This window comes from Manis pentadactyla, chromosome 4 (genome assembly GCF_030020395.1).
Source record: "Manis pentadactyla isolate mManPen7 chromosome 4, mManPen7.hap1, whole genome shotgun sequence".
Classification (NCBI taxonomy): Eukaryota; Metazoa; Chordata; class Mammalia; order Pholidota; family Manidae; genus Manis; species Manis pentadactyla.
The window spans coordinates 142,620,228-142,646,744 of NC_080022.1; the positions used below are offsets into that span (position 1 = coordinate 142,620,228).

Genomic DNA, 26,517 nt, shown 5'->3' on the forward strand with positions numbered 1-26,517 from the left:
AGAAGGTCTAAGAGTGTCATTACATCATGTGCCCTAATTCTATCTTCTTAGCAAAATGATTAGTTTGGAATGCTTAGTGCGTTAGGAGCTAAGCTAACAGTCCCTTCCGTTTCTGGGAAGAGCCAACTGATATTACTGGTGGCATTTCATGCTGGGATGGCATCATTGAGTAGGGGCCTTAGTTAACACTGCAAGAAGGTCAAGATAAACTTTGAGCAACAGACTGCCCTGTGAGAAGACTCCTCTCTTTCTGGCACAAACAGAAAGGTGCCCCCAGATTTCCCTTCCTTTCCCCAAATGGGGAGCTTAGAATTTCCTATTCTATATATGGAATCATATAATAGTATATAATTGCATCTGAAGGAGAGAGAGTTGGTATGTAGGTGCCCTACAAACTTTTTTGATTGTTGCAGAGACTAAAGATAATGTTAAAGGCTTGGTGGTGGTGGTGGTAGGGGAGCCTCAGGGTTAGTGGCTTCTAGATGAATTCAGTTCTGTTAACTGTAGTGTGAATTCTTGCCACCTGAGGACACTGTTGGAAAAGAGAAAGTGGCAGACAGCATTGGCAATCAAGGCTGCTCAGGAATCAGCCAGCACATTTCAAAGTGGGGGCTAGCAGAGGAAACAGAAATTTGCATGTTTTCTGAAACAAAGGAGCTGGATAAAAAATAAGAGGTGGTTCTGATAGGCAAATTGGGGATGGAGCCTGAAGAGGTTCCCTTGAAGCATCAATACAATGCCACAGAAGTTGCCTTTGTCTGGGGATGGGCTTATTAAGACCCGAGAGCCAACTCCTGGCCACACCTGCAAGGTGGAAGGTGGAGGGGCCTGGTCCTCATCCTCAGCTCCCATCTGATAGAGGGATGGGATTGGACACTGGGGACACTGCCCAAGAAAGGGAGCATCCATCTGAGAGGACACAAGTGACCCTGACAGCAGGACCCGGCTCTAGGCCAAGGGGCTGGCACTTTGGCAGGCACCACAGTAGGGGCTGAGTAGGGCTTCAGGGAGAATGCCAAACAGACAAACTGGTCACACATGGTGGAGGGTGATGATGGGGCTCATGGCAGGGACTAAATCTACTCCAAAGGGAAGAGCAGCAGCAAAGCACTGATAGAGACAATATTTCTTCTGGATTTATAAGTCCTTAGTGAAAAGCGAACAAGCACAGACAAGCAGACAGTAAATAAGTATTCGTTTTTGTTGCTGCTGTTATTGTTTACCTGGAATGAAGCCTTAAAAGTTCTGACTGTAAGACCTACGATGCAGGGTGTCCCATGAATCACCTCAGAGCCATGAGGCTACAGTAGAAGCCATTCCAGACAGGAATTCTGATCTTCACTCACACCACTCATGGTCCACATCAGCTCATGTTAACTTACTGGAGTCTTGGGCCTTCACCATTCTCCAGCACTCCCAGACTTCTGGGAGTATCCTGCCTTCCTAGGCCAGGAGATCTCTCACGTACCCAGACGCCTTGCTCACTGCTCTGTGCTTCCACCGTGTTACCTGCTCCACTGCCACAAACACCCTGGAGAGTGTGGTTGTTTTCCTCTGGGTTGCTTTTCCCTTCCTCTTGTCCTAGGAGTCTCTCTGGTTCTGAGCCTCTAAACTTAATAATACTTGTATCACAGGAGCCCAAAAACCCTTCTGACTTGGTCCAGAGCAGTCTCCACAGAGAGTAGGAGGAGGAGGAAAGGGACGAGAGGGGCAGGTTTAGTAATTTCTACAGAGCCATTTTCCCAATTAATGATTAGCTTTCCATAAAGCACAAAAAAGAAACAAACTTTAAATATATTCCTTAACTGGCCCATTTACATAAATGGCCTGAGGTCTGTGTTGGGATAATTTTGTACCCATGGAGGAATGTGTGCTTGCATAAATACATTTACTCTTACATGTGGTCAGTTCTCTGTGGCCAAAGAGGTTATCTTCTCCAACCTGGAAGCCTCACTGCTCTCAATTCCTACTGATTCTACTTCTCCAAAACGTCTACATTACTAGCCTATAAAGCCTCATATCTATTATTTTCTTAAGTTTGTCATTGAAACCAAAGATAATAAGAGCCTTTTCGCTTCATATTCTTTTTTCCTATCCTCACTGCAGCTCCTACTCACTTTTGTTTTTTAATGAATAGTGCACATTTTGGAATAATGCAATAAGTAGGAGATAGTGTGTTTCTGAATTCTCATATGTGTGGCATAGACATCTTGAGGAATGCAGTAGACGACAGACAATGTCCTTCCTTTCAGAAGACTGTAACTAGAACTATTTTTTCCTAAAATTAGAATTTATGAGTCACTTGCTTACATTTACTGTGATAAAAATACCTGAATTGCAACTATGTTTTATTGTTGTTAGTATAGATTTAGACCCTAAGTAAGGGGAAATTTACCTTTGATATATTGAACAATGAGCTGTAAGTTAACTTTCACATGCTTAGCAGTTGGATCAAAGGTACAAATATTCTTGACTAAGTGTCTGTCAACATACTGTGAACAAAGAACAAAGGTTATGGGAGCACCAGCAAGTGGAAGTAGAGTGCCCAGTTCACCAGCTGACATAACTCCATTTATGTACATTTAAAAGTCATGCCTATGTACATAGGCAAACCCAATATATGGTGTTAGAGGTCAGGATTCTGGCCTCCCTTGGCATGAGTGTGTGGGTGACAGGTTAAGGGAAAGGGCACAAAGGGGGCTTTGGGGATGCCACTAGTGTTCTGTTCCCTGATCTAGGTGCTCATGATGAGTGTTCATTGTGTAAAAGTGTGCATTTTTACACTTACAATTTGTGTGAGTATGATCTGTATACCTAAACTTATGTGGGTTATTCGTCAATCTAGTAACCACAGTGTTGTTCATGTAATTGTATATTAATGATACCAAAAAAAAAAAAAAGAGTACTTAAAAAAAACTTACCTGTTTACATACATCCCAATTTCCTAAGTCACTGGATAATTCCAACTCTGGATGAATGAACAAGATAACCCCCATCAGAATGTCATGTACTAGCTTTGTGTTATCTTTCAACTCCTGGGACTTGTCTGGAGGAGATTTTGACTTGGCTGGAGGATTATGATCATAGAGCAACAGTGATACAAAGTCCGTGGAGGTAAGCAGTTGGAGGCTTTCTTGCAGCTCTTGTAGCATGATTCGGAAGAAGAGAATTCCTGCCCTCTGGACTTCTCCAACTTTTTCAACCTCTGGAATAATAGAATGACATCCCACATTGCTGTTCAGTACATACATTACTTTTCCATAGGATTCTGAGCATAATACAGTAAATCTTTTTTTTTTTTTTCAGGAAAAAGAAGACTATATCCTATCAATCTTAGTTTCTCTAGTCATGAAATCAAAAGGCAGAAGTAGAATAACACCTGGTGAAGCCCAAAGAAAGAGGCTTTGAGGAAAGGTGAAAACTTAGGTTTTGGAGTTAAACCCTAAGTTTGAATACCTACTTTCCCCCTTATTAGTTTTGTTGTCTCTCTGAACCTCCTTTTCCTTTTCTTTAAGAATAGGGCTGATCCCTACTTCCCTAGTGAGCAGTGGGAATTAAATTAGATGATAGATGTAAAAGAGCTTAGTCCCAGGCCTTACACATAGTGGATGCTCAAAAGATGTGTTTTTCTTCTTGTCCCACCCCATGTAATAGCTAGAAATCTTTCAGCTTAATCACACATAATGTTGCTCTTCTAATTCTATTCACTCCATTCTCTCTACATAAAGTCAAAGGTTTCCATGCTGCCTTATTTCCTCCCTTGTGCCCAGACTGGTATTGTGCTAAGAGTAGCCTAGTAGATGTGGACTGACAAGGACTGAAGGTTAACCTTGGCTCTGCCATTAGTTTGCTATTGGCCTTTACTTTGATAAGCTCTGGGTTCTTTATGGGTAAAATGAGATATTCCAATAAGTTAATGCTTTGTTATATAGTGGAAAGTGCAAATCCAGCCCTCAACACTTGTTAACTATGTGATTTAGTGCAAGGTGTTTTGTTTCTCTGACCTTTACTTCCCTCATCCAGAAAATGAGGTATCACCATTCACCTCATAGAGCTGTGGTAAGGACTAATTGAAATAACATCTTTAAAGTGCTTGATACATGAAGGGCAGTTAATAAATTCTACTTCTACATTGCCTTTATGAGTACTTCCAGTTCTAAAACCACATGATTTTAGCAAAAAGAAGTGATTCCTTACTCTTTGCATTATCTTATAGACCATACTCAACCCAGACTGCATGAGAGAATTCCTTTCATGTGGAAAGATCTGTATGTTGCAACAATTCACTTTAGAAATGCATCTTTCATTGCATTGTCTGGGATTCCCCAGAACTTATTAAACCCATGAAACCAGACTGTTGCCATATTCACAATACCTAAGACAAGGTTTTTCTTTATTTCTCCAGATAATTCTCCTAGTATTTCATAGCAAGCGGCTTGAATCACTTTCATCATTTTCTGTAGATCTTTAAATTCTCGATATAACAACATCCTACTCTTGCCAATGTTAAAATCAAGAACTCCCAGAGCTTCTCCTGTTCTCTCACGAAGTGGAATTACTATGTGGTTTTCTCCATAGACAGAGGCCAAAGCAACTTCTGAACTGTCTGTACACTTAAAGAGGAAATCTCTGAAACCAAAACCAAATAAGCATAAGAATATATAACATCAGCCTTTTTATATAACCTTCTACCCAAACGTATTGAACCACTCTGTGGTATCAGCTACACTCCACCGCACCAGCCGTGGTTGTCATTTCATCTGCCAGGACTACTCCACCCCCAGATTTCACAGGGCTCTCTCCCTCTGCTCCCCATCCAGAAGCCTGCCCTGCTCCCACACTAAAGCAGCAGCATTTGCATCACTCCCTATCACGACATTCTGCTTTATTGTCTTTACTAATACTTATCTGAAGGTATTCATTTTTCTGTTTATATACTGTCCAGTAAGTATTGGTTGAATGCCTGGGGGAACAACAAGTGTGTTAGGTCAGCTTCCCTAGAAGCAGAGCCTGAGACAGGGATGTTTATGCAAATGGCTTTCTAAGCGAGGACTCCCAGGAGACACCTGTAAGGGTCTGAGGAAAGCAGGATGGGGAAGGAGGAGGAACAGGAACCAAGTAAGAACGTGACTGTGATTTCGCGTGAAGTCTAACCTCAGCCCGATCCAAAGGGGAGCTCTGGAAGGCATATTGTGCCTAAAGAATCTGCCCCACCTCGAGGCAAGATCTTTTATCAGTCATTGGCTCTAATCTGCCCTGGGTGTGTGTTGGGGAATAGGGTGTTTACAATACTTTTAGGCACCCCTGGTGAGGAGCTCCCATTGCTCAAGGGCATTCTTCAGAGAAAGTTAAGGGTGAGTCTTTAGCATCAGAGCCTGAGGCAGTGGGCAAAAGATATATTGGGGATCTGGGCATGGTATCAACCGCATCTGCTTCAGAGAGGGACCTGAGATTTTCACAGAAATGTAGTGGCCACTTCTTTCTCTAGTGAGATATAGACACATCTCTTTTTATGTCTTTCCTCCTCCATCTGCATTCATATTGAAATGTCTTTCTTTTGAGGCAAGGACTCCTGTAAAACTCTTCACCAGCACAAGGAATAGTTACATGGAGAAGAGCTTAAAACAGAATAAACATTCTGGTATGGAGGCCACACACTCAGATGTAATTAATGCAGGTACTTAAATGTCAAGTCAGCCTACTAGTGTGAGATAGGTTACTGCCTACTCAACTACACTGACCTCTAGAAGAAGCAGTGGTTTCTTTTGTAACAGGTATGTCCTCAGTGAAGATCTGTTTGGCATCCATCCACAGTGTAATAGTGTTACTTGCATTCCAGAGGTGAGAGGCATTCAAAGTGATCTAGAACTGGGTACTTATCAAAGACCACATTCTCTGCCTCCTCCCACCTTTGCCCCAGTCTTTCTTCTTTTAGTAAAGAATACATGTTCATAACAGTTACCAAAGGGAAAGGGACTGGGGAGGATAGGAGGGTAGGGAGGGATAAGGGCAGGGAAAAAGAAAGGGGGCACTACGATTAGCATATATAATGTGGGGGGGGCATGGGGAGGGCTGTACAACACAGAGAAGACAAGTAGTGATTCTATAGCACCTTACTATGCTGATGGACAGTGACTGTAATGCGGATTGTGAGGGGGACTTGGTGATGGGGGGAGCCTAGCAAACATAATGTTCTGCATGTAATTGTAGATTAATGATAACAACAACAAAAAAAGAAAACATGTTCACAGGCTAGCTAACATTAAGATGATGAGCTCTGATAACTGATGTGGATGTATTTTTCATAATCATGATGGGTATTTGTTGAATTCCATGTTTACAAGAAAATCATAGAAAATAAAACACTATCATGCTTTTAAACATGCAATTTCAATATAAAATACCAATGAAATCAGTTTTTAAAAGGACTTGTGGAGGAAAAGCATTAACATGTGCCAGGCAGGCAGGAATTTTTCTTTAAAATCCAATCAGAATGTGTCAGTATATATTAATAAGAGGCAAAAGCAGTGTTTCTCAGATCTCTTATCACAGCAGGGGGTATGTTCTGCAGTCAATCTAGACAGACAGAAAGACGCATCTCATACCTGAAGATACACGTCTTTCTGAAGTTGATACTGGGATTCTTGTAGATTTCGGTCAGACCCAGATGGCCTGTGGCCATCATCCTGCGTAAGACATAGTCTGAATCCTTGAAAAGGGGAAGGGATTTCATCAGAGAGAGGAATAATTAGATCTCATATTTTCATTAAAGCTTTTGGGGACAGAAAAAAGGGAAAAAATTAGAAAAGTTTAGATGACCTCCAGCTTTAAGTACAGTGATATTTTAATTAAGTCAGTACCATTAAGGAATGAGGTGTTCCATAGGAGAAAATTTTCAAATCCAAGATTCTTTTAGTGTACAAACTTTTTTTTATCCTTGTGATAAAATTGTGTGTTTATGTTATTTTTCTCATGTTAGAAGTGCACCGTAGAACATTTAGAGAGTACAGAGAAGCCCCCCAAAATTAATACAATAAAAAAATACTCTCCAGAGTGGTCTTTTCCTTCACCACTTCATCAAACCCATTCTTGTCGGTTACTAGTGGTTCTCTCACTGTCAAATCTGTAGGCCAATCCCTAATCTTCATCTTCCTTGACCTCTCGGCAGCATTTGATGCAGTGAACAACTCCTTTCTTGATATACTTTCCTCACCTGACTTTTGAGACCCTATTCTTTGCTGGTTTTCCTCCTATTTCACTAAACACTCTTCTCAAACTTCTTGCTTCTTTGCCTCCCTCATCTCTAAGAGGTTTTTAAACTGTAGGTCATAAATTACCTATGGGTTGTGAAAATATTTTAATGTCTTATTGAGGTATAGCTGATACTTTTTAAAACTGCATGTTTAATGTATATGATTTGAATAATTTGGACTAATGAGTCTTGACCAACATCTTTTTTATTTTGATAGAGACTGCTTTACTCATAAGAAAATGATATTAACATACCCTATAAAATGCTGTACTGTAGGAAGGACAAATTCAATAGGAAGAAGTAAAGAGGGGTTTTTATGCCCTCCTTTAAAAAAAGTATTTGGTTGAAAGGAAGACTGATAACAGGATGCATAGGGGCTACATGATGAGTGGTGCTTAGAGGAACAACTTCTTTGCAAAGTGAAACTTTCTCTTGCCTCTATACTATATGTCCCTCAAGTGCTCTACCAAACTCTTTAGATGAAAAGTATGTTCAGTATATTTAGTAAATTATAAAAATTATCTCACAGGAGACAAGTTATGACTCTATAGCATTTTACTATGCTGATAGTGACTGTAATGAGTGGGGGTAGGATAATGATTTATTATCAATTATTTCATTGATAATATGGGTGAATGTTGAAACCATAGTGTTGTTCATGTGAAACCTTCGTAAGATTGTATATCAATGATACTTTAATTAAAAATAAAAAGATTATCTCACATTGGCATTGGGCATCTAGCTTCTTTCCTAATTTATTTCTTCCACGGTTTGTTATTCAGTGTTATACACACTAGACGGATGTGATTTTTTGGCATCTCACTGTGACTGTGTTTCTAGGTTTAAAACTTTAGCCAATACTAAATAATTCCTCTCTTATTTCCCCCTCACAAATTGTGTAAATTTGACCACTTCTGCTGTTAGACCAGAAGCATAATACACAGAAAAACAAGGTTTTATAATAATATGCCTGAAAGTCTATTTTTCTTTTAATTTTACCTGGACCAAGAAACCACAAGTTCAGCAAGTGCCTCAGCAATTGTTCAATACCAAGATAACTACTCTTAGTTAAAATTTCCTAGAAAACCCTTTAGAGAAAGAGCTGCAGTTATGTAACTCCCCACCCTGCATTGTTTTTCTTTGGCTACTGGCTCGTCATTTTTCCCCCTATGCCTTTCCAATACAGGTTTCCCCTACTATCCAAAAGTAGAGCATTCCTAAGAAATCTTTTGTAAGCCAAATGGCATGAACTGAAGCAATTAACATTAATTTATATGAGACTTTTTTTTTAGTGTTCTCAGACGCCAAAAATAATCTTAGACTTTTCTGATACCTTAGGACACGTCTTGCTAACAGATGCACAAAATAAATTGGGATAAAGCACAGATGCTCCCAGACCCAGCTCAAAACTATGGTGCTTTGATGCTGAGAGGCTGAGTGTAGCTCCTGGGGAAGAGCTTGGTGGTGCCACTCTTGCTGCTTGGGGTGCACAGTGCCTCTGTAAGGCTCGCTGCCAAACTAATGCTGAACACCAGTTTCACTTTAGCCAAAGTGAAAATCCTCTTAGGGTCTCTATTACAGAAAACAGGTCTTACGTAAGAGTGGGCTTTTGGAAAATACCTGTATCTATTCATTCTCACCTTCAAATTACATGTTATCTATCTTTAGTATTTATCCTTTTTTGTTTTTTTCTTTTTATGCAAATATAAAAATGAAATAAAAATGGAAAATATCAGAACACATTGCATGTAGTAAACATGGGTATTGTTCTGTGAAACATATGTTTTGTGTGTATGTGTGTGAGCTTGTAAGGGATCAGAATACAAAATGTTTTCCATGTTATATAGGTCAAGGTCAATATAATTTTGAGTGACAATGATTCCAAACAGTTGTAATGTTCAGTGTTGGGACCTCAGACTTTTTTTTTCTATCCTTACTCATTCCCTGGTCATTCCATCCAGTCTCCTGGTTTTTGTTTTGTTTTTAGTTATTTTGGTAAACTATACATAGAATAATATTATCAGTTTAGCCATCCTTAAGTGTATAATTCAGTGGCATTGAACACATTACAATGGACACAATGTTATGTAACTCAATCTTGTGTTCTTAAATATCATTTGTTCGTTATCCTGGGTTTCGGCCTAAATACCAAGCTCATATATCCAACTGCCTATTTAATATCTCCACTTAGATGTTTAACTTACATTTCAAAGTGTAGTTTAAAAAAATCTTTCAACTTAGTAGGCAAAAAAAATTATCTTTTACTTACCTTTGTAATTATTTCATTATGAGAACAATTGAACATTTTTTCCATATGTTTGTCAGCCATTTGCATGAGGTTTTTTGTTTTTTCTAATAGACTTGTCCTTTGCTTATTTTTCTTTTGGAATTTTCAAAATCTTGCTAGTTTATGTACACTAGTGTTAGCCCTTTTTTAGATGTGTGGCAATTTCCCCCCGGTTTGTCTAAAGCAATTTATTTTGGCTATAACTTTGGTGCAAAAAAAGTTTTACATTTGTATGTCATCAATGTATCAACTTCACTTTAATCATTTCAACCTTTGGTGTAGGTTTAGCCATCCCTCACCAGACTAAAATTGTAAATTCCCTCTCATCCCTCATTTTCTTAGCTATTCTCACACATTTATTCTTCCTCCAGATGAAAATTAAAATCATTTGGTCAATTCAAAAAATCATTTTGAGATTTTCTTGAAATTCTATTAGATTTATATGTATATTTTGGAAGAAATTGTATTTTTTAAAAGTAGTCTTCATGTGGGAAAAGTTCATGATATAACTTCCTACTTTGTAAAAAAATTCTATGTCCCTTGGTTAATTTTTGTAGTTTGCTTCATGTAGCGCCAAAGGGTAATGGGGTGAAGTTGGGAGTGTTCCAGGAGGAGGAGTAGCATTTTTGAAGTTCCTGAGGTAGAAAAAAATTACTTTCTATCATGTATGATGGAATGTGAAACATTAATTGTGGTGTGGGTAAAATTGCAATATTTCCAGAATCACCAGCCTGGCTTTAGTTCATCTCCATATCAATAGGCAATTACAAGGGCGAAGGAGGGCTTATCTGATCGGGAGAGGTTGGGAGGAGCTCTCTCTTCTGTAGCTGGGTCAAGAGAGACTGGGGACTACTGCTTGTAAGAAATAAACGGGTTTCTCCCACTTTATTTCTCCCTTTGAATGATTTCGGTTCAAAGGTATTTTGCCCCAGGACTTCCCCACCCCCTCCCGGAGTTACATGTGGTATCATATTTTTCCTCCTCCTGATAGTCTTTTCCTACCACCCCTTCCCTCTCATTCAAGCAGAAAGTCTGTATTGCCTCAGAAAAGAAATATGAAGTGGAAAGCAGAAATTGCTGGCTAATCTCTGGCTTTTGCTTTTTCAACAGCCTACTAACATAGCTTAAGATAGCAAAACAGACGCACAAGTTAGTCACTTGTCTCTCTCAAAACCTCAGGGAAATAAGAGACTGAGGTCTTGGTTTCCTTGTGGGCTGTCAGCTACGGGTTGCCCTTAGCTCCTAGAGACTTGGGTCTTTGTACATAGCCCTGTACATCTCAGAACTAGCAATGGGTTGTCAAATCTTTTTCACACTGCTATCTCTCAGACTTTTCTCTCATCCTATAATTTCTCAGGGAACACAGCCAGAAAGGTTCTCTGCTTTTAAGGACTCATGTGATTAGACTGGGAAGACCTGGATAATCCAGGATAATCTTCCTATCTCAAGGTCCTTCATTTTAATCACATCTGCAAAATCTCTTTTGCCACTAAGGTAACATATGCACAGGTTCCAGGAATTAGGGTATGGACATCTCGAGGGGTGGGGGTGGGGTGGCTGTTATTCTGCCTACCAAGTTACCTATTTAACAAGTTTGATTAAAAAGGCATATATAGTTAAAAATATAGTTAGACATAGTTAGACAAAGAAATAGACATAAGTGTTTCTGGGTGATAAGCTAAATAAATAATAACAATAATGCTTATTATTATTCATAACAAAATATAGTTTCACTCCTAAGAGAATTTGAATTTCCTATTTTCCCTCATCTATGTTTATTGTCAATAGAAAAAGAATTCTTTTCACTCCATAATTCTGTACTTTATAGTAATATGGGAATCAGATGAGGTGGAATGTCTCAGAATCTACTTTATAATCTGTATCAGGGTATCATAAGGAAACAGATAATTTGAAGAGGTTTTAATAAAGGGACTATTTATGGAGGTATGGGTAGTGTTTAGAACCTGAGCCTAGGAACAATGGAGAGCTGTTACCACACTTAACCTGAAGAGGCAAGGAAAGGAAGCAATTACAGAAGTTGAAGAAGGCAGCTATAAGGAGAGAGACACCTGACTAAAGGTGTAGTGACTGTACTAAAGGTACTGCCAACCCACAGCAACCTGGAAGAGAGAGAGCCAGAAACAAAATATACCAGCCTCACTCTTCTTTTGCCCTTCAACCTCCTATTGGTGCCACTCATTGGACAAACCCAAGGAGAAGCTGAGAACGAAGGAGCCCATTGATACTGTTTACTTTTTAAGGCATAAAACAGGCTGGAGAAGAGAAAAGAATAGATTTAGAGAGGCTGCAAAAGGGCAAGGGGAGGCTTAGGAAGTTACCATAGTTGAGTGCTTGAGAAAAGGTATTTCTAAAGCCACCATCATCCATTTTTAACACAAAACTTCATCTAAATGTTTTCTATGTAGGATTTCCTTGAATACAGCATTGGACCAGCTGTACTGGTCTCTGCCTGGCTGTGACCCCAACCCTGACCCTGGCTGCTAAGTGCTCCTCCTCCCCCACTCCTCCACTTTGGAGATAGTCTTCTTCACCTCTGTAAGATGACACTGGGCAGTTGAATAGTGATCCTGTGGTCTTGTCTGCAGTGTTGTGATTCTGAAACTACACATTCCTAAAGCCATGCTTCTTGCTGACCAATGTGGGCAATTTTAGCCTTCCTCACAGTGCCCTAGGTATCATTTCCCTTAAGCCCCTGGCAAGGATCTTTTCAAGTGTGGTGAGATAGTGGCCAAGTAGAATTCTCCTCAGACCCACATACCAGGTGACCCCAGACCCTCTCTGACCATGGCCTATCAGACCCGGCGGCCTGCCACCCATACTTAGTGGTCCTCACTCCCTGCACCGTACCCCCCACCCACCCACACCCACTGGTGGTCTACCCCAGTTCCGAGGGCACTTGAGGCTCCCATCCCACCCCCAGGAGCAGCACCCACAACTGAGCATTCTCCACCTCTTCGGCCTGGTCACCCCACAAGAGGGCTCTGTGATTCTACCCTCTTTGACCAAGGCCTCATCAGTTTGGTCCAGCCACTGAGGGAAGGAAGTGGGGAACTGGCAGGCAGGAAGGAAAAGAAGCCCGGAGGGAAAGGGAAAGGCACCTGCAGAGGGCCAGCCACAGTGCTGCCACCATCTGACAGGTGTCACACAGAGTCATTTAGCCTTCCCGAAACAGAAGACACCTTCCCAGCCATTCTTATCATATGAAAAACCCTAACTTTAAAGTTAAGTATGAGGACACAAAGCAAACATTCAGCAAAAACAACTGTTAATATTACAGATCTACAGGGCTTTAAAAAACAATTTTTCTTTTGGTGTGATATAATTGTGTCCTTCCAAAACAGCAGCATCTCATCTCTTTCCATGTCACTCCTATGATTCTGGTGGGGGCCACCAGTTACATATCTTAACTGGCCAGGGGCATATCTCAGGATAGATCAGAGCTTTCTTTCTTGGGTTTTCCCAATTGGAACAGGAAGGAAAGATTGTCTTCTAGTTATTAAGCATCTGTCTTGCCTTGTGGAGAAAGCACAACTTTAGCTGGAAGGACAAAGCTAAAGTGCAGAAGGAAGCAAACATGAGAACTGCAGAGAGAACATGAGAGATCCCTGATATTATTGAATGCCTGGCTGTGGTCACCCTAGAGGCAAGCTCGACTCCTGCCTTTTCTTCATTTTGGTCACTTGCATCAGTCGATTCCCCCTTTAATCTAAGGCAGTTTGAGATGGATTTCTACCATTCATAACCAAGGATCATGAGCTGGCATCACGGGAAACGTCCCTAGTTAGCCTAATAGCTGGCTAGATATGGTTTTAAAAGATTAGCAAGACAATATTATCTAGAGATCCCATTACTCTGGGGAAGTCTAACCCAGCCCAGCCTTGCCTACCTGCTCTGGACCAGGCTCAACAAAGTATGTAGTGACAGCGGCAATGCTATGTGTGATGTCGTATAGCCAGCCGATACCAGTGATCACAACATGCAGGATGTGCTCCCGACTGTGGACATAGTGATAAGCAGTGCTAAAGACATTGGCGACACCCTGTGGAGACAGAACATTTTAATTGTCTTTTCATTTTAAAATGGCAAAATAATTAGCAGTGCATCAACTGGATTGTCTTTCAATGATAATCTACTTCCTACAAATTATTCATCAGCTCTCAAAAGGCAGTGTTCCAAATTCTACCAAGAAAAAAGGATCATCAAGAAATAAAAGGTATAAGGAAAACATTTATTATGTTTCCTGATAATCATCCAGTAATATTTGTGATATGTGCTATCAGAGAATAGTGTTGGAAGAAAAAGATAAACTTTTTGAAATGAGAAAAAATGTTTAAAAGCCAAGAACTAATGCGAGCTTTGGGCAGATGTGAGGAGCTGTTCTGGTCTGGTGCAATGTTAATGTCTGCATCTTTATGTGGCTACTGCACTCTGATCAGCAGTACAGGATACGGGGGTCCCAGGCCTGCAGCATGCTAAGTTACACAGTCTTCTTATAGGCATAAAGAGAGCCTGTTCCACAGAGAAGGGTTGGGAAATCCTCAGAACCCATCTGTGGTCTTGTCAAGAAACTCTATGAACCTCAAATTCTTCAAAAAGAGATGTGTTTTATTTATATTAGGACCCAAGGCATCTAAAGGTACCCTAGGAGTCTTTACCTCCAAGGGCCAGAGAGTCAATTTATAATTCATTTTGACATGTTCTCTAACAAGACTATAATGGTTCACCTACTGATAACTCTATTCTCCTCCATTTTGCTTAATATCTTCATATATTCTTATGTCAGATGAAAATGAATCTTGTTATTAAGAAGATGTACACTCCAAAATCTTACAACTACAGACTATTTACTGTTAAAAGAACATAAGGGATGTGAACATTCCCCAGGAATGGGTTGTTTTAATTTGTCTGATTTCTCTCAGACTGTTCAAGTTCAGTTGGACAATATCCACCATATCATAGATAAGTTTTCACAAATGCCTAAGGTGCCTAACTGGTTTTCTTGGTTTCACTGGAGATGGCTGGTAATTACAGATATGCTTTGGTTATGTAACTATACTCCTATTATGTTAATGTGTGTGCGCAATTTAAGTAGTAGCTTAAAACCTATACATGCTGAAGTTACTCTACAAGAAGATATGTCAAAGAAATAATCAATCTTCCCATGTTTTCTTCCGCCTGCTACTTCTATAGCTTTTCTTCTTCCTTCCTAATTACAACCCTTAAATAGAATTCGTGCCTCATATCAAATTTACCGAGTATCATAATTCTTCCAAGTGGTAAAGATACCTCAAGACAAATGCTGGGCATAGAAGCCACAGGGCATAAATATGCAAAGAAGTAAAAAGCTAACCTTTTCAAACAATAAGGCTTCCCTCTCACTTACCAACTTCACATTTCCCTGTATGGCCCCGGAAGATGACTGGTTAGCCAGAGACGGGTAAGATTCCTCAAGGGAGGAACAACCTAAGACAGGCACAGTCGCAGGGGGGCCATCAGGTGAGAAATTGGGGATCAGCAGAGGTGAGGCTTAGAACCTCACCCCCCCTGTTCTGAGAGAAATCTTCTGCATACGTGGATGTTTTATTGCCCTGGTCTAGCTTGGATTAACACATAGTCTACAGGCACACACCTGATCATCTACATTTGCTCTCTTACAACACTAAACTATGTTTTCTACCTTTATCTAGTATCTACCTACCACTTCAGCATTTTATTAAAAATAATAATAATAAAGAGAGAAATGTGGTATCCACATATAAATCAAGTATAAAAACCAAATGAGTATTCATATTTGAACTGTTTATAGTTCATAATGCATGAGCAAAACCGAAAGTTTCTGTGATGACTGCCCTTGTACTGTTCACTATGTAACTTATTCATTATGTAAGAATTTGTTCTCCATGTAAGAACTTGTTTGTTATGCCTCAGAAGATTGGAGACTGACGAAAATTAGGCTTGGGGTGGATTAATGATTGTGCATTGACCATTGACTCCCCTATACAGAATTTTATTGTCATTAACAACCATTTGATCAATAAATATGAGAGATGCCCTCACAAAAAAAAAAAAAAAAAGGACAGACTTCCAATGGTAAAATAAATAAGTAACCGGGATGTAATGTATAGCATAAGGAATATAGTCAAGATATTGTAACAGCTTGGTAGGGTGATAGCTGTAACCTAGAATTGTCATGTATATAAATGTTTTATCACTGTGTTGTACACCTGAAACTAATGTAATGTAATACTGTGCATCAACTACCCTTCAATAAAAAATAATTATCTACAAAAAAAAAAAAAAAAAAGAAGATGTACAGAGAAGAAAAGGTTCTGCCACTTCCTCAGTTATACCTCCACTAAGTGGGAAGAGAAAAATTTTAAATAATAGTAAATAAACATAAATAGCCAGAGGCTTATAGGGGAACAAATGGATAACAAGTCCCTCATTGCTGTTATATTCCAGTCCATTGCTTCTGAAAGGCTTTCAATTGTCCTTTGCAATTTCTATTTATAAAATTAAATTAAAATGCTTGTAGAAATGGTCTAGTTATTTTATAGTCTTAAAAGTACTTGTACTTTCAGTGATCTAATTTTAAACTTGAATACTTAAGAAACATTTAGGTTTTTTCTTTCATTCCTCATCCTCAAAAATTATAACACTAAAAGAAAGAGTTATGGAATAGCATATCATATTTAGCACCATTTGTGGAAAGAGCAAAGAATTTCTAGGTATTAAAATTAATAAAACAGAAATATGTCCCTTCTAAAGGTTTATTCCTATTTTGCGGATTTTGATTACTGGTCTAACTGGTGGATTTTGGTTCTACAGCATAAAATGCTGTTTCTATGATTAATGCAATGAGACACATATTAACAATCTTCCCAGAGAGGCTGAGGCATAGGTGGGCAACTGAGGCTGAGAGTCCTTCCATGTGTAATAGGAACGTATTCAAAGATTGATACATACACACAGAGAACAGCAACAAATATGATGACACTATCCATATGCACAGTTTTACTCTCACCTAGTTTCAGGTTTCACTTTTTAAAAAGTATAGAAGGAAAGGTCATCCTACCATTGCTCTTTAAGAATTCTTCTCTGGCTTACCTGATAGAACTTGATCTCATGAGGTAAAAAGATGTTTATTTTTTGAGGATCTTTTAGGGTGTCAACAGCCATGACCCCAAAGGTCCTCATATATGCATCCTGAAGAGGCAGAGCCAGAAATGACCCATTTTGATCACTCTTCTTAAGGGAATCGTTCCAGAAGAAGATGTTTCCGTGGTGCTGAACTTGGGGCACGTGCACTGGCTTCCCTTCATCCACTACTGAGAAGCTGAAGAATAGGAATACAGGGTGGGAGAAAGGCACAAGAGGGGGGCTTTAGACTAAACTACGCAAGAAACTAGATCAAGGCTCTATTTGTAATTATTGGCATTATATGTCGGAGAAGTGGACCCAGAAAATTACCAGTTTTGAGAGTCTGACTTAAGAGAAAGATTTAAAAAACAAGCTTAGATCATAACAGAGGAAACATATATAAACAGAATGCAGGAGACATAACTTATAGAGCAGGCAGAAATAATCAAGCTGATATTGTTGAAACAAAGTCCCAACATGGCAAATTAATGCCTAAGAGTGAGCTCTAGAAATGATCAGATGAAATCATCCAAGACAGGAAAGCCATCACCTTCTACTCTGGAAGCACTGGTGATCTGCAGCATTTCTTTCTTGGGCTGCCACTAGAATTTTGATATTAGTTTACTTCAGAAAGGTAATTATTTTTTTAGACTCTTCAAGACTCTTCAGACTCTTCAAGAAATTCTTACCTGATTCCCTTCATGTCCCTGTAGAGCACTCTGTTCAGTACAAATGGAGCATCATCTAAAGTACAAGCTACATTCCTCAACAGAACATTCCCTCTTTCAGGCAGTAGTAGGTTTTCCTCTAAGAGGGAAATGTGAGCACTGATCTTCTTGTTTCCATGGGCTTCAGCATCCTACGGCAAAATGTTTCTGACCATGTATCTGCCAATAGTCAAAGAGCTATTTTCTTAACCATGTGTCCCTTTGTTAGCCAGTTTGTGCATCTGACCCCAATAATTTCTGAATAAATGATGCAGATATTATCATTCATGGGCAGTGGGGAAAAGGATGACACCACAGCTATCTCCCAAACCTGAGTTTTAGTGAGTGGAATAGATTTACTTTCATGCCAACTAAACCGATTTACAAAAAAAAAAGCTCTCAAGTCTACTTAAATTTAGAGGTTTAAAACTTGGATCCCTTTGAACTGTAGTCATATTGTCTGGGCTTCTATTAAGAATATTTATTTTAGAAAGCTGGCAATAAAATTGGCTTCATTTCACTCATATTTCTTGACCACTTACTATAATGTGAATATGGAAAAAATGCTATCAAGGAGCTCTTAACATAGTTTGACTATGATACTTGATTTATGTCATTTCAGGCAAGGATTTCTTGGGGCCCCTGATTGCAGACTTTATTATACAATTACTATTTCTAATTAAAATAATGAAAAGTCTCTATACCTTTACTAACAGTCTTAGGTGTTTACACATTTATTGAACATATCTGTAAATTTGTGACATAAGACAAACTTTCCTTGACATTTGTCTCCTATTTTTTTTTCCTTCTGACTGTATTCCTCCTTTTCTGCATAAACAATCTAGAGTAACTAACAAGAATATAGTAAGATTTCGCTTAGAGCACAGCAGAGCTCCGAAGCAAGCTGGAGTAGCACCTCTTTTTCTTGATTGGTCTCCTGTTCGTGGTCTCTTCATTTCAAACTACATTGGATCAATGGAGTATTTGAAGACAGCCATTCTTTCTGCCTGGGAGGAGCAGCAAGCTGGGAGTCTCTGAGCGGGTAGCAAGGCTGTGGGCAGTGGTCCTTCAGGGTCATGTGTTTTAAGTGACAGGATTCTGAAAGAGTCTCAGCTTGTTTCTAGGCAGTGCTATGGAATATTGTATAATATTGGATCCTACTTACAATGACTTTATGATTTAAATAATTCCTTTTTAAACTGACTTGCAAAACATCATGCAAGGGAAATGTAGCTTGAATGGCTCACACATCTCCTTACTGGTATTTTTCAATATCAGTCTATTGTTTGTTCTAGGTTTATTTGACTCAGCACAAATGAAATGAGAAATCCTGACATAATTCTGTCTTTTATACCTTTCCTCTCTGCTATTACTGTACCCACCTGCAGTCATTCCAGTTACATCTTTCCAAGGCTTTGGGTCCTTGTAATGCATTGGAATGAGTCAAATATTTATGGCAGTACCCAGTGATTTTTCAAGAGAATTTGGTGTACTCCTCTTTTGCAACCTTTGAACCTCACCTACTTTGAGGAAACGTTTCCTTTTATATATTATTTTAGGAAGCATACCTGGGTGAGGGCCCTAAATGTTTCAGTGTATACTGGCTCCAGGGATACCCCACTTGTCTCTGCAGCATGTTGGATTTGGTGCAGCCACTTCTGTCTGGCACAATTCCTCAGACTCTCAATATGGCTTCTTTCTAAAGCATTCATCAGAAACTCCACAACACTTTCCAGAACATTATCTTCATTGCCCCTGAGTTCAGATACAACCAATTCTATGTATTTCTGAAACTGCTTTGAAGACAATCTCACTTCATGACCAGGGTGTGGCTTTGGAAATTGGCCATGCAGTTTAGCTAAAAAACAGAAACAAAACCAAGAACTAACCAAAAGCTAATTTTACTGGCGCGGATACTTTTCTTTTCCTTTTACAGCTAACAGAATCCCCTGGTAACTGTTTCCCATGGAAAATCAGGTATATCAAAGGCATCTCTAAACCTAATGGAACATCTAACAGTTACTTTTCTATGCTGAGCTCAAGATGACTCTTATGTCATTGTCTTTGTTTTGTTTAATTCTACCATTCAATTGGTAAAACCCCAGAGTCAATTTTGACTCCTCCTTACCTTTTACCTTCTGTATCCAACAGCACTTAATCCTATTGTTAGTTTTTGCAATGTAGTTTGTGGCCACTCCTCTCCATTCATATTTCCATAATCCCAAACCACTTATTAATCACTTTGTAATTGGATTATCAGTAGTAAGGCTGAACACATATTTATAAAATTAAATTAGAACCCAACATGAATTATGCAATTCCCTAGTTCAAATTCCTACCATGTTTGGATCCAGTCCATTTTTCAAAAGAATCTGTCATAATACCACATAAGAATTATTTGCTACAGTATCCCCATTCTACTCTTGGTCCCTGACCATGCCTTGCACACTTCTGCATCACATCTTTTATTTTTTTAATTGTACAATCGTGACTCTACTACCAAACTGGAACATTATCAGTAGCTTACATCTTCCTCTATGCCCCTGCCTTTTTCCATCCCCCCCTTCATATACCTACCAATATCCTGAAATTTCTGGAAGTTTCTAATTCTGTGATTTTATTTAAACCCCAATATTTAAATCTTAGACACAGAAATAGCTAAGAAAGGTGGAGCAAAACAAAACACAAATTAACAAACAAAAAAGAGCTGTTTGAAGATTTGCCAATCAGTTATTAGCTAAAGTTTAAATTTAGAATTTTCTTCCTTTTTTTCAGAAGTTAAACCTGTCTTTGTTCTTCTATGTGAACATCTGCTCAGCACTCGTCTCAGGCCAGGTGGTTACCAATATGAGTCCAGAAAGATTTGTTTTGTACAAGCCTACCCTTGGAGAGAATAGTTTGCTCTTCCTGCTTGCAGACATTTTCTTCTGGCAGCAGATTCTGTCTCTTCATTACCTTCCTTCATTCTCACTTGCCAGGCTTAACCTATCACATTTTATGATTTCTACCTATCCGCATTGTTGTACTTCAATCATATACTGGAACTTCCTTATAACATCATCCTCAGGTTTCTTAAATTCTGGAATTCACCATGTCTAACTCCTTCGTTTTATAAATGAGGTCAACCGTGATTTGCCCATGGTCACATGACAATTAAGTGAATTATCTAGTAATGGAACAGAGCTCTCCTTTCTCTGTAGAGCATGCTTCTCTGTTATGAAATTTGCCCATTCTACAAGTGGAAACCACCTTATTGTATCTTTTGAAACTTCATTAAGTAAATTCTTTTTGGACGTAGTCTAAGACAAATGTTGTAGTATAATGTAAAGTTTGCACAAGGCATAATTAATAAAGGACACATGACAACTGATAAACTGAGGTACATTTGAAGATTAACTAATACAGTGATTTTTGAAAGGGCTGGAGAACTTAACTAATTCAGATCATTCTTTCCTGCATGCACTATATACTTTAATAAGAATTGGAACTCTGATATGCCCAAGTCACCAGATAAATACTTAAACCCAGTGAAGAGTAAATCATTTATACTGGGATCTAGTGAAACGAAGGAGGGAACTTATTATACTGGAATAAGAAATTTAGAAGCTTTTGTTTGGGATGTATTGATCAAACGAGAAAAAATATAGGAGAAGAAAAGGTCATGAAAGAGAGTAAGAATTTAAGGTAGCAAATTTAAGAGAAATTTGCAAGCCAGTCAGACTTGAAAGAGGTGAAACAGACTTTGCAGAGGCAGAAAAACACAAGAAGAGAAAACAGGCAGAACTGTGGAATGCTTTGGATTCTTATAACCCCAAAAGTGAGGTAGTCAGGTACACAAAAGGAATTTAATTATGTAGAATTAAGGTCTTGGACAATGCACTCTGCAACATATTTCACTCCTGAGTGACATTTTCTACATTTCCACCAGCAATACACAAGGGTTACAATTTCTCCATATCTTTACTAACACTTGTTATTTTCTGTTTAAAATTTTTTTAATTAAAAAAATTTTTAATTATAGCAATACTACATAAGCAACAAAAGCAAAAGAAAATAGGTGGGACTACAGCAAACTAAAAAGCTTTTGCACAGCAAAAGAAACAACCAAAAAATGAAAAGGCAACCTACAGAATAGGAGAAAATATTTGCAAATCATATATCTGATGAGAGGTTAATATCCAAAATATATAAGGAATTCATGTAACTCAACAGAAAAAAAATCCAATTAAAAAATAAGCAGAGGAACTAAATAGATATTTTTCTGAAGAATACATGAAAATGACAAAAAGGTGCCTGAAAAGATGCTCAACATCACTAATCATTAGAGAAATGCAAATCAAAACCACAATGAGATATTGCCTCACACCTGTTAGAATGACTATTATTAAAAGACAAGAGATAAGTATTGGCAAGGATGTGGAGAAAAGGGTGCCCTTGTGTACTGTTGGTGGAAATGTAAATTGGTGCAGCCATTGTGAAACAAAAATGGAGGTTCCTCAAAACATTAAAAATAGAGATACCATATGATCCAGTAATCCCACTTCTGGGTATATATCCAAAGGAAATGAAACCATCTTGAAGATATATCTGCACCCGTATGTTCATTGCAAAATTATTTGCAATAGCTAAGATATGGAGACAACCTAAGTGTCCATAAGTGGATGAATGGATAGAGAAAATGTGGTATACATGTGCAATAGAACATTATTCAGCCATAAGAAAGATGGAAATCCTGCCATTTATAACAACATAGATGGATCTTGAAGGCATTATGTTAAGCGGAATGTCAGAAAGAGTCAGATAAATACTATGTGATACCACTTACATGTGGAGTCTAAAAAAGCCAAACTCACAGAGACACAGTGTAGACTAGTGGTTGCTAGGGACTAGAGCTGGGGAAAGTGGGGAGATGTTGGACATAGAGTACAAACTTTCACTAGAAGATGAATAAGTTCTGGGGATCTAATGTACAGCATGATGATTATAGCTAACAATACTGTATTATGAAAGTTGCTAAGAGAGTAGATATTCAATGTTATCACCACACACAAAAAAAGGTCATTATGTGAGGTAGTGGAAGTGTTAACTAATGCTACTGTGATAATCATTTTGCAATATATAAGCATCAAATCAACACATTATGCCCCTTAAACTTACACAATGTTAAATGTCAATTATATCTCAATAAATCTGAAAAAAATTATAGTCATATCAATAGGTGTGAAATAGTATCTTGTGATTTTAGAATACCAGTGTTGTAACTGTATATGTGCCATAGTATTGGAAAACTCTAAGCCAAGTTGCTACCACAATTTAAATAAGAAAATTCTTATATTTTTACCTTTCTTCATAGATTCTTTTTCCATTCCTTCCTTGTATGTGTACAAGAGTTCATCAACTTCCTTCAGATCCAGGAAGCCTGAGCCATCGCTGTCCCACTTCTGAAAGAGGGCTTCTAGGAGAAGTCTCCGTTTAACTCGAGAAGCATTTTGTCTAACCTAGGATATAAACAGGATAATAAAGCACAGAAGACATGTTCATTGTGCTAGCTGGCATCCTATGTTTATTCTCCCAAAAGTGAAGCACTTTTTATAAAAACAAATTTATAAAAGAAGTTGGGACTAAGTACAATATTAATGAGAAAATGACCATTTAATTTTAATTTTCTAAATACTATTTGTTTCACCTCTAGTCCAAAAAACAAACATTCTCTGCATTGACTAAAACACATTAACTTAGGAAGGGAACTACACTTCTTAAGAATCTTTGATTCATTCATTTCCATTCCCTCACTGTTTGTTCAGGAATATGATAAACACACGGAGTGCCCTGTTTTGTAGTGAAGGGGCATGAATGGCAGTGTTCAAATAATTAAAAATGCCTGTGCTAAAAAATTCTTTCTCTTTAACATTGACCTAAATTGACATTGATATTATTTATCTTCTAGAATTTTACTAGATTATCTCAATTAGATAATAAATTACTATCCATATAGATTTCATTGCTAAAAGAAAGTGAATATATACTATTTGCTTAAATGTGAGGAATTGCAATTGAGGGGGCAAAAGGGATAGCAACTCTAAAATTAGGTTGAGAAGACTCATAGGACTGATGAGATTGCTGAATATGCCTGGTGAATCTAATTTACATATTTCATATAAGAGGACATAAAATGTGTGTGCATTTATCTATCACCCAGGTAAGTAATAAATTCTTAGGAATTATGTACTACCTGGGCACACACGAATAAAAATAAAAATATACATTCAAGCCATCATCATATCCTTAGGTATGTGCACTTACAAATAGACTCACATAGCAGAGAGTGCACGCACACACACATGCACACACACATACATCTTTGCAATACACATATCTGTTTCTCAGAATCTGCTCTTCAAGCTTCCAGGGAAGAAATATAAAGGTGTACAATAAAACAACCCCTGCCACCAGCAATCATGTATAATTAGGGGAATGAGTTCTCAGGAGTGTGGTATTAGAACATTTGAAAATAAAATAAAATATTTAATGGCCATGCTCTCTGAAATAAAGTGATAAGTTTGGTTGGAAATTTTTAAAGAAGAGCCATGCTAAGAGCAACTTATTTATTTATGATAGGGACCTCACTTGTTTAATTGATAAATAATATTACTCACCTGTTTTAAGGCGCTCATTTTCTCTTCTTTTGTTTCAACATAGCCCCTCTTAAAAAACGAGGTGAGTGTCTCACTGATACTCAAGGGGACATCTTTACCAACAAATGTCTCCAGGAGTTGCACAAACTGGAGCAGATTGAAGGAAACTCCATTGAAGGCATTCCTACCATTTATGTGCTTGTAGGATTGATTATTTCTCATAATGGAGTGTAGGTCTATTAAGCAGGAAACATATGTCAAAAAGTAAAGTGAACAATTTTCTCAAAGCTTAAGGTAAATATATGAATACTTCATGTAATGAACATCTGCTATTTTTTTCCCTGTTAGGAATCCATGCTCCCTTCATGCAAACCACACATCCTCCTTTTCTTATTTAGGAAAACATCTCTGCCCCATGTCAGTTTAGATGAATCAGGTGGTACTGATCTTCCCCAACCCTTGCTGCAAGGATGGCCCTGTGATATAGATCTGGCCAATGATTCACGTATGACAGCAAATAATCCACTATAGGCCAATGAGAATTAGCTCTAGAATTTCTGGGAAAACTATTGGGGAAGAGTTGCTCTTTTTGTACCCTGATTCCTGAACTAGAATGACCTAGGCTTAATGATACTCTCATGGACATCTTGGTCAGAATATGGAGAAAACTACATCAGAACTGAAGGTTACACAAAGAGTAGGATTGAGAAGCAGGGAGACAGTGTCCTATTGCTATTGTTGAGCCCTTAGATTCAACTGTTTCTGAAGCCAACTGCAGTCTGGACGTGCCAGTTAATAAGTCTGTAAATACTACTACAACCCCTCCCCCAAAGAGTCTTGGCTAATATATTCATCTTGAAGCTCAATGTTACAGAATGAAACATATTTCATAAAATGTTAGCCCAATGACTTATGTTTGATTTATTCATGGATTCAATCATTCATGCCCTCATGCCTTCCATATGAGATTTGATGTGACTTAAAAATGATTACCTATGCAACTTTTTTTAAATGGTAAAGCAAAATTGAAATGAAGAAATAAGACCAGGAGAAGAACATGAACTAGTGGGCCACAAGTGCTTGATCAAAATATTTTGAGAATAGAAAGTTTGTTATCTGACCTGGGCTTAAATGAGAAAGAAGTTACAGATAGGAAGAAAATAATCTTGATCTGCTGATTAACCCTACTACTTGTTAGTGAACAGTGAAATGATAAAATAACATCGTAGTAAAATGTGAGTACCTGTTGGTGAAATCATTGTTAAACACATAGTTTATCTGAGAACTACAGGCTACTGTTTGCTCTCTGTGTTGAGTGTGTTTTCTTTGTAAGTCTTCAAAAACAAGAGAGAGTCTCACCCGTCTCACATGTTGGGATGTGGAACTACCAGGGAGAGGAACAGCTGGAATGATTTCTATTGAGCTCTAACATGTAATATCTGCTTCCCTTTGTATACCTGGGTCATAGCTTTGAAGCAGCTGTGGGGCCATGTAATGGTTTAAAAAAATTGTATATGAACAAGAGCATTCATCAATAGTGCATGCCTATATGTACACTACCACCAAAAACATTCATTATGTGTTTGTTTAGATTCATCAGTTCAGGGGAAAATAATGCAAGGATCACCCACCAGTGTGTCCTAGCTAAGTTCAGTCTTTATCATGGGGTACCACAGTAAATTATATTCATCAGTTGACTGCCACATATCCTTCCTAGTTTTGTTGCTAACATGTACCTGTGAACCTGGAGTTACCATAGATTAAGCTGGCCTCTTGCTCATCTTCACATTTGCTATACTTCATTGTCCAGTTACAAGTCAAAAGTTCACCTATAAAATACACATTCCATAGCACAGCCAATTTAACTTCACTTTCACAGTATTTTTGTTCTAGAGTATAAATGTAAGGAGGATTAAATGAATAGTCACCTGACCATGACTTTCCTTCTATTTTTTGGGACTTGGGTTCACAGGATTTGTCTTTCTGAACTTCCTTTTTTGCAGTTTCTAAAAGGTACAAAAGAAAATGCCTTTGAATTGGACACTTTGTAGTCTATTTCATATCCACAAATTAATGAATGAGAGAAATGCCTTGCATATAGAACACCAAAAACCTTCTTTCATGTACTTACTTTCCCATATATGTTGTGTCATAATCAACCACCATGATATCACTTAACAACTTTAGTTGTTGAGTGCAGCTGTGACAAAAGCTATTAAACCCCAATTTAGCCACACAAAATGAGGGCTACATTTCGTAGCCTCCCTCACAGCTAGGTGTCACTATATGCCTTAATTCTAATCAATGAGCTGTGAAGGGAAGTGATGATGCCTATCCCTTCTTTCTCCTTACCTTCTTGTCAGAATGTGAACATGGGAGTGAGCCATCTGGGACCTTGTGGTTAGAGGAGACACAAGATAGGAGTTTGAGTCACTGCTTATTTCATGGGGTTGGGCTGTCATGTAAATTTTGACT

The 26,517-nt window shown here is 38.3% G+C and overlaps 1 protein-coding gene across 1 annotated transcript in view; it reads right to left on the reverse strand.

Annotated features, from left to right (window-relative positions):
- Nucleotides 1-26,517, reverse strand: part of EFCAB5 (EF-hand calcium binding domain 5) — a 126,999-nt gene that overhangs the window by 9,751 nt on the left and 90,731 nt on the right. Inside the window, exons 12-23 of the mRNA XM_036906259.2 lie at nt 25,971-26,048; nt 25,779-25,871; nt 24,064-24,278; nt 22,749-22,905; nt 18,976-19,265; nt 17,390-17,559; nt 16,668-16,896; nt 13,447-13,599; nt 6,606-6,709; nt 4,376-4,629; nt 2,922-3,205; nt 2,396-2,492 (exon numbers count right to left, since the gene is read on the reverse strand). Coding sequence (XP_036762154.2) covers nt 2,396-2,492; nt 2,922-3,205; nt 4,376-4,629; nt 6,606-6,709; nt 13,447-13,599; nt 16,668-16,896; nt 17,390-17,559; nt 18,976-19,265; nt 22,749-22,905; nt 24,064-24,278; nt 25,779-25,871; nt 25,971-26,048 — 2,124 coding nt within the window. The remainder of the gene's footprint in view (nt 1-2,395; nt 2,493-2,921; nt 3,206-4,375; nt 4,630-6,605; nt 6,710-13,446; nt 13,600-16,667; nt 16,897-17,389; nt 17,560-18,975; nt 19,266-22,748; nt 22,906-24,063; nt 24,279-25,778; nt 25,872-25,970; nt 26,049-26,517) is intronic.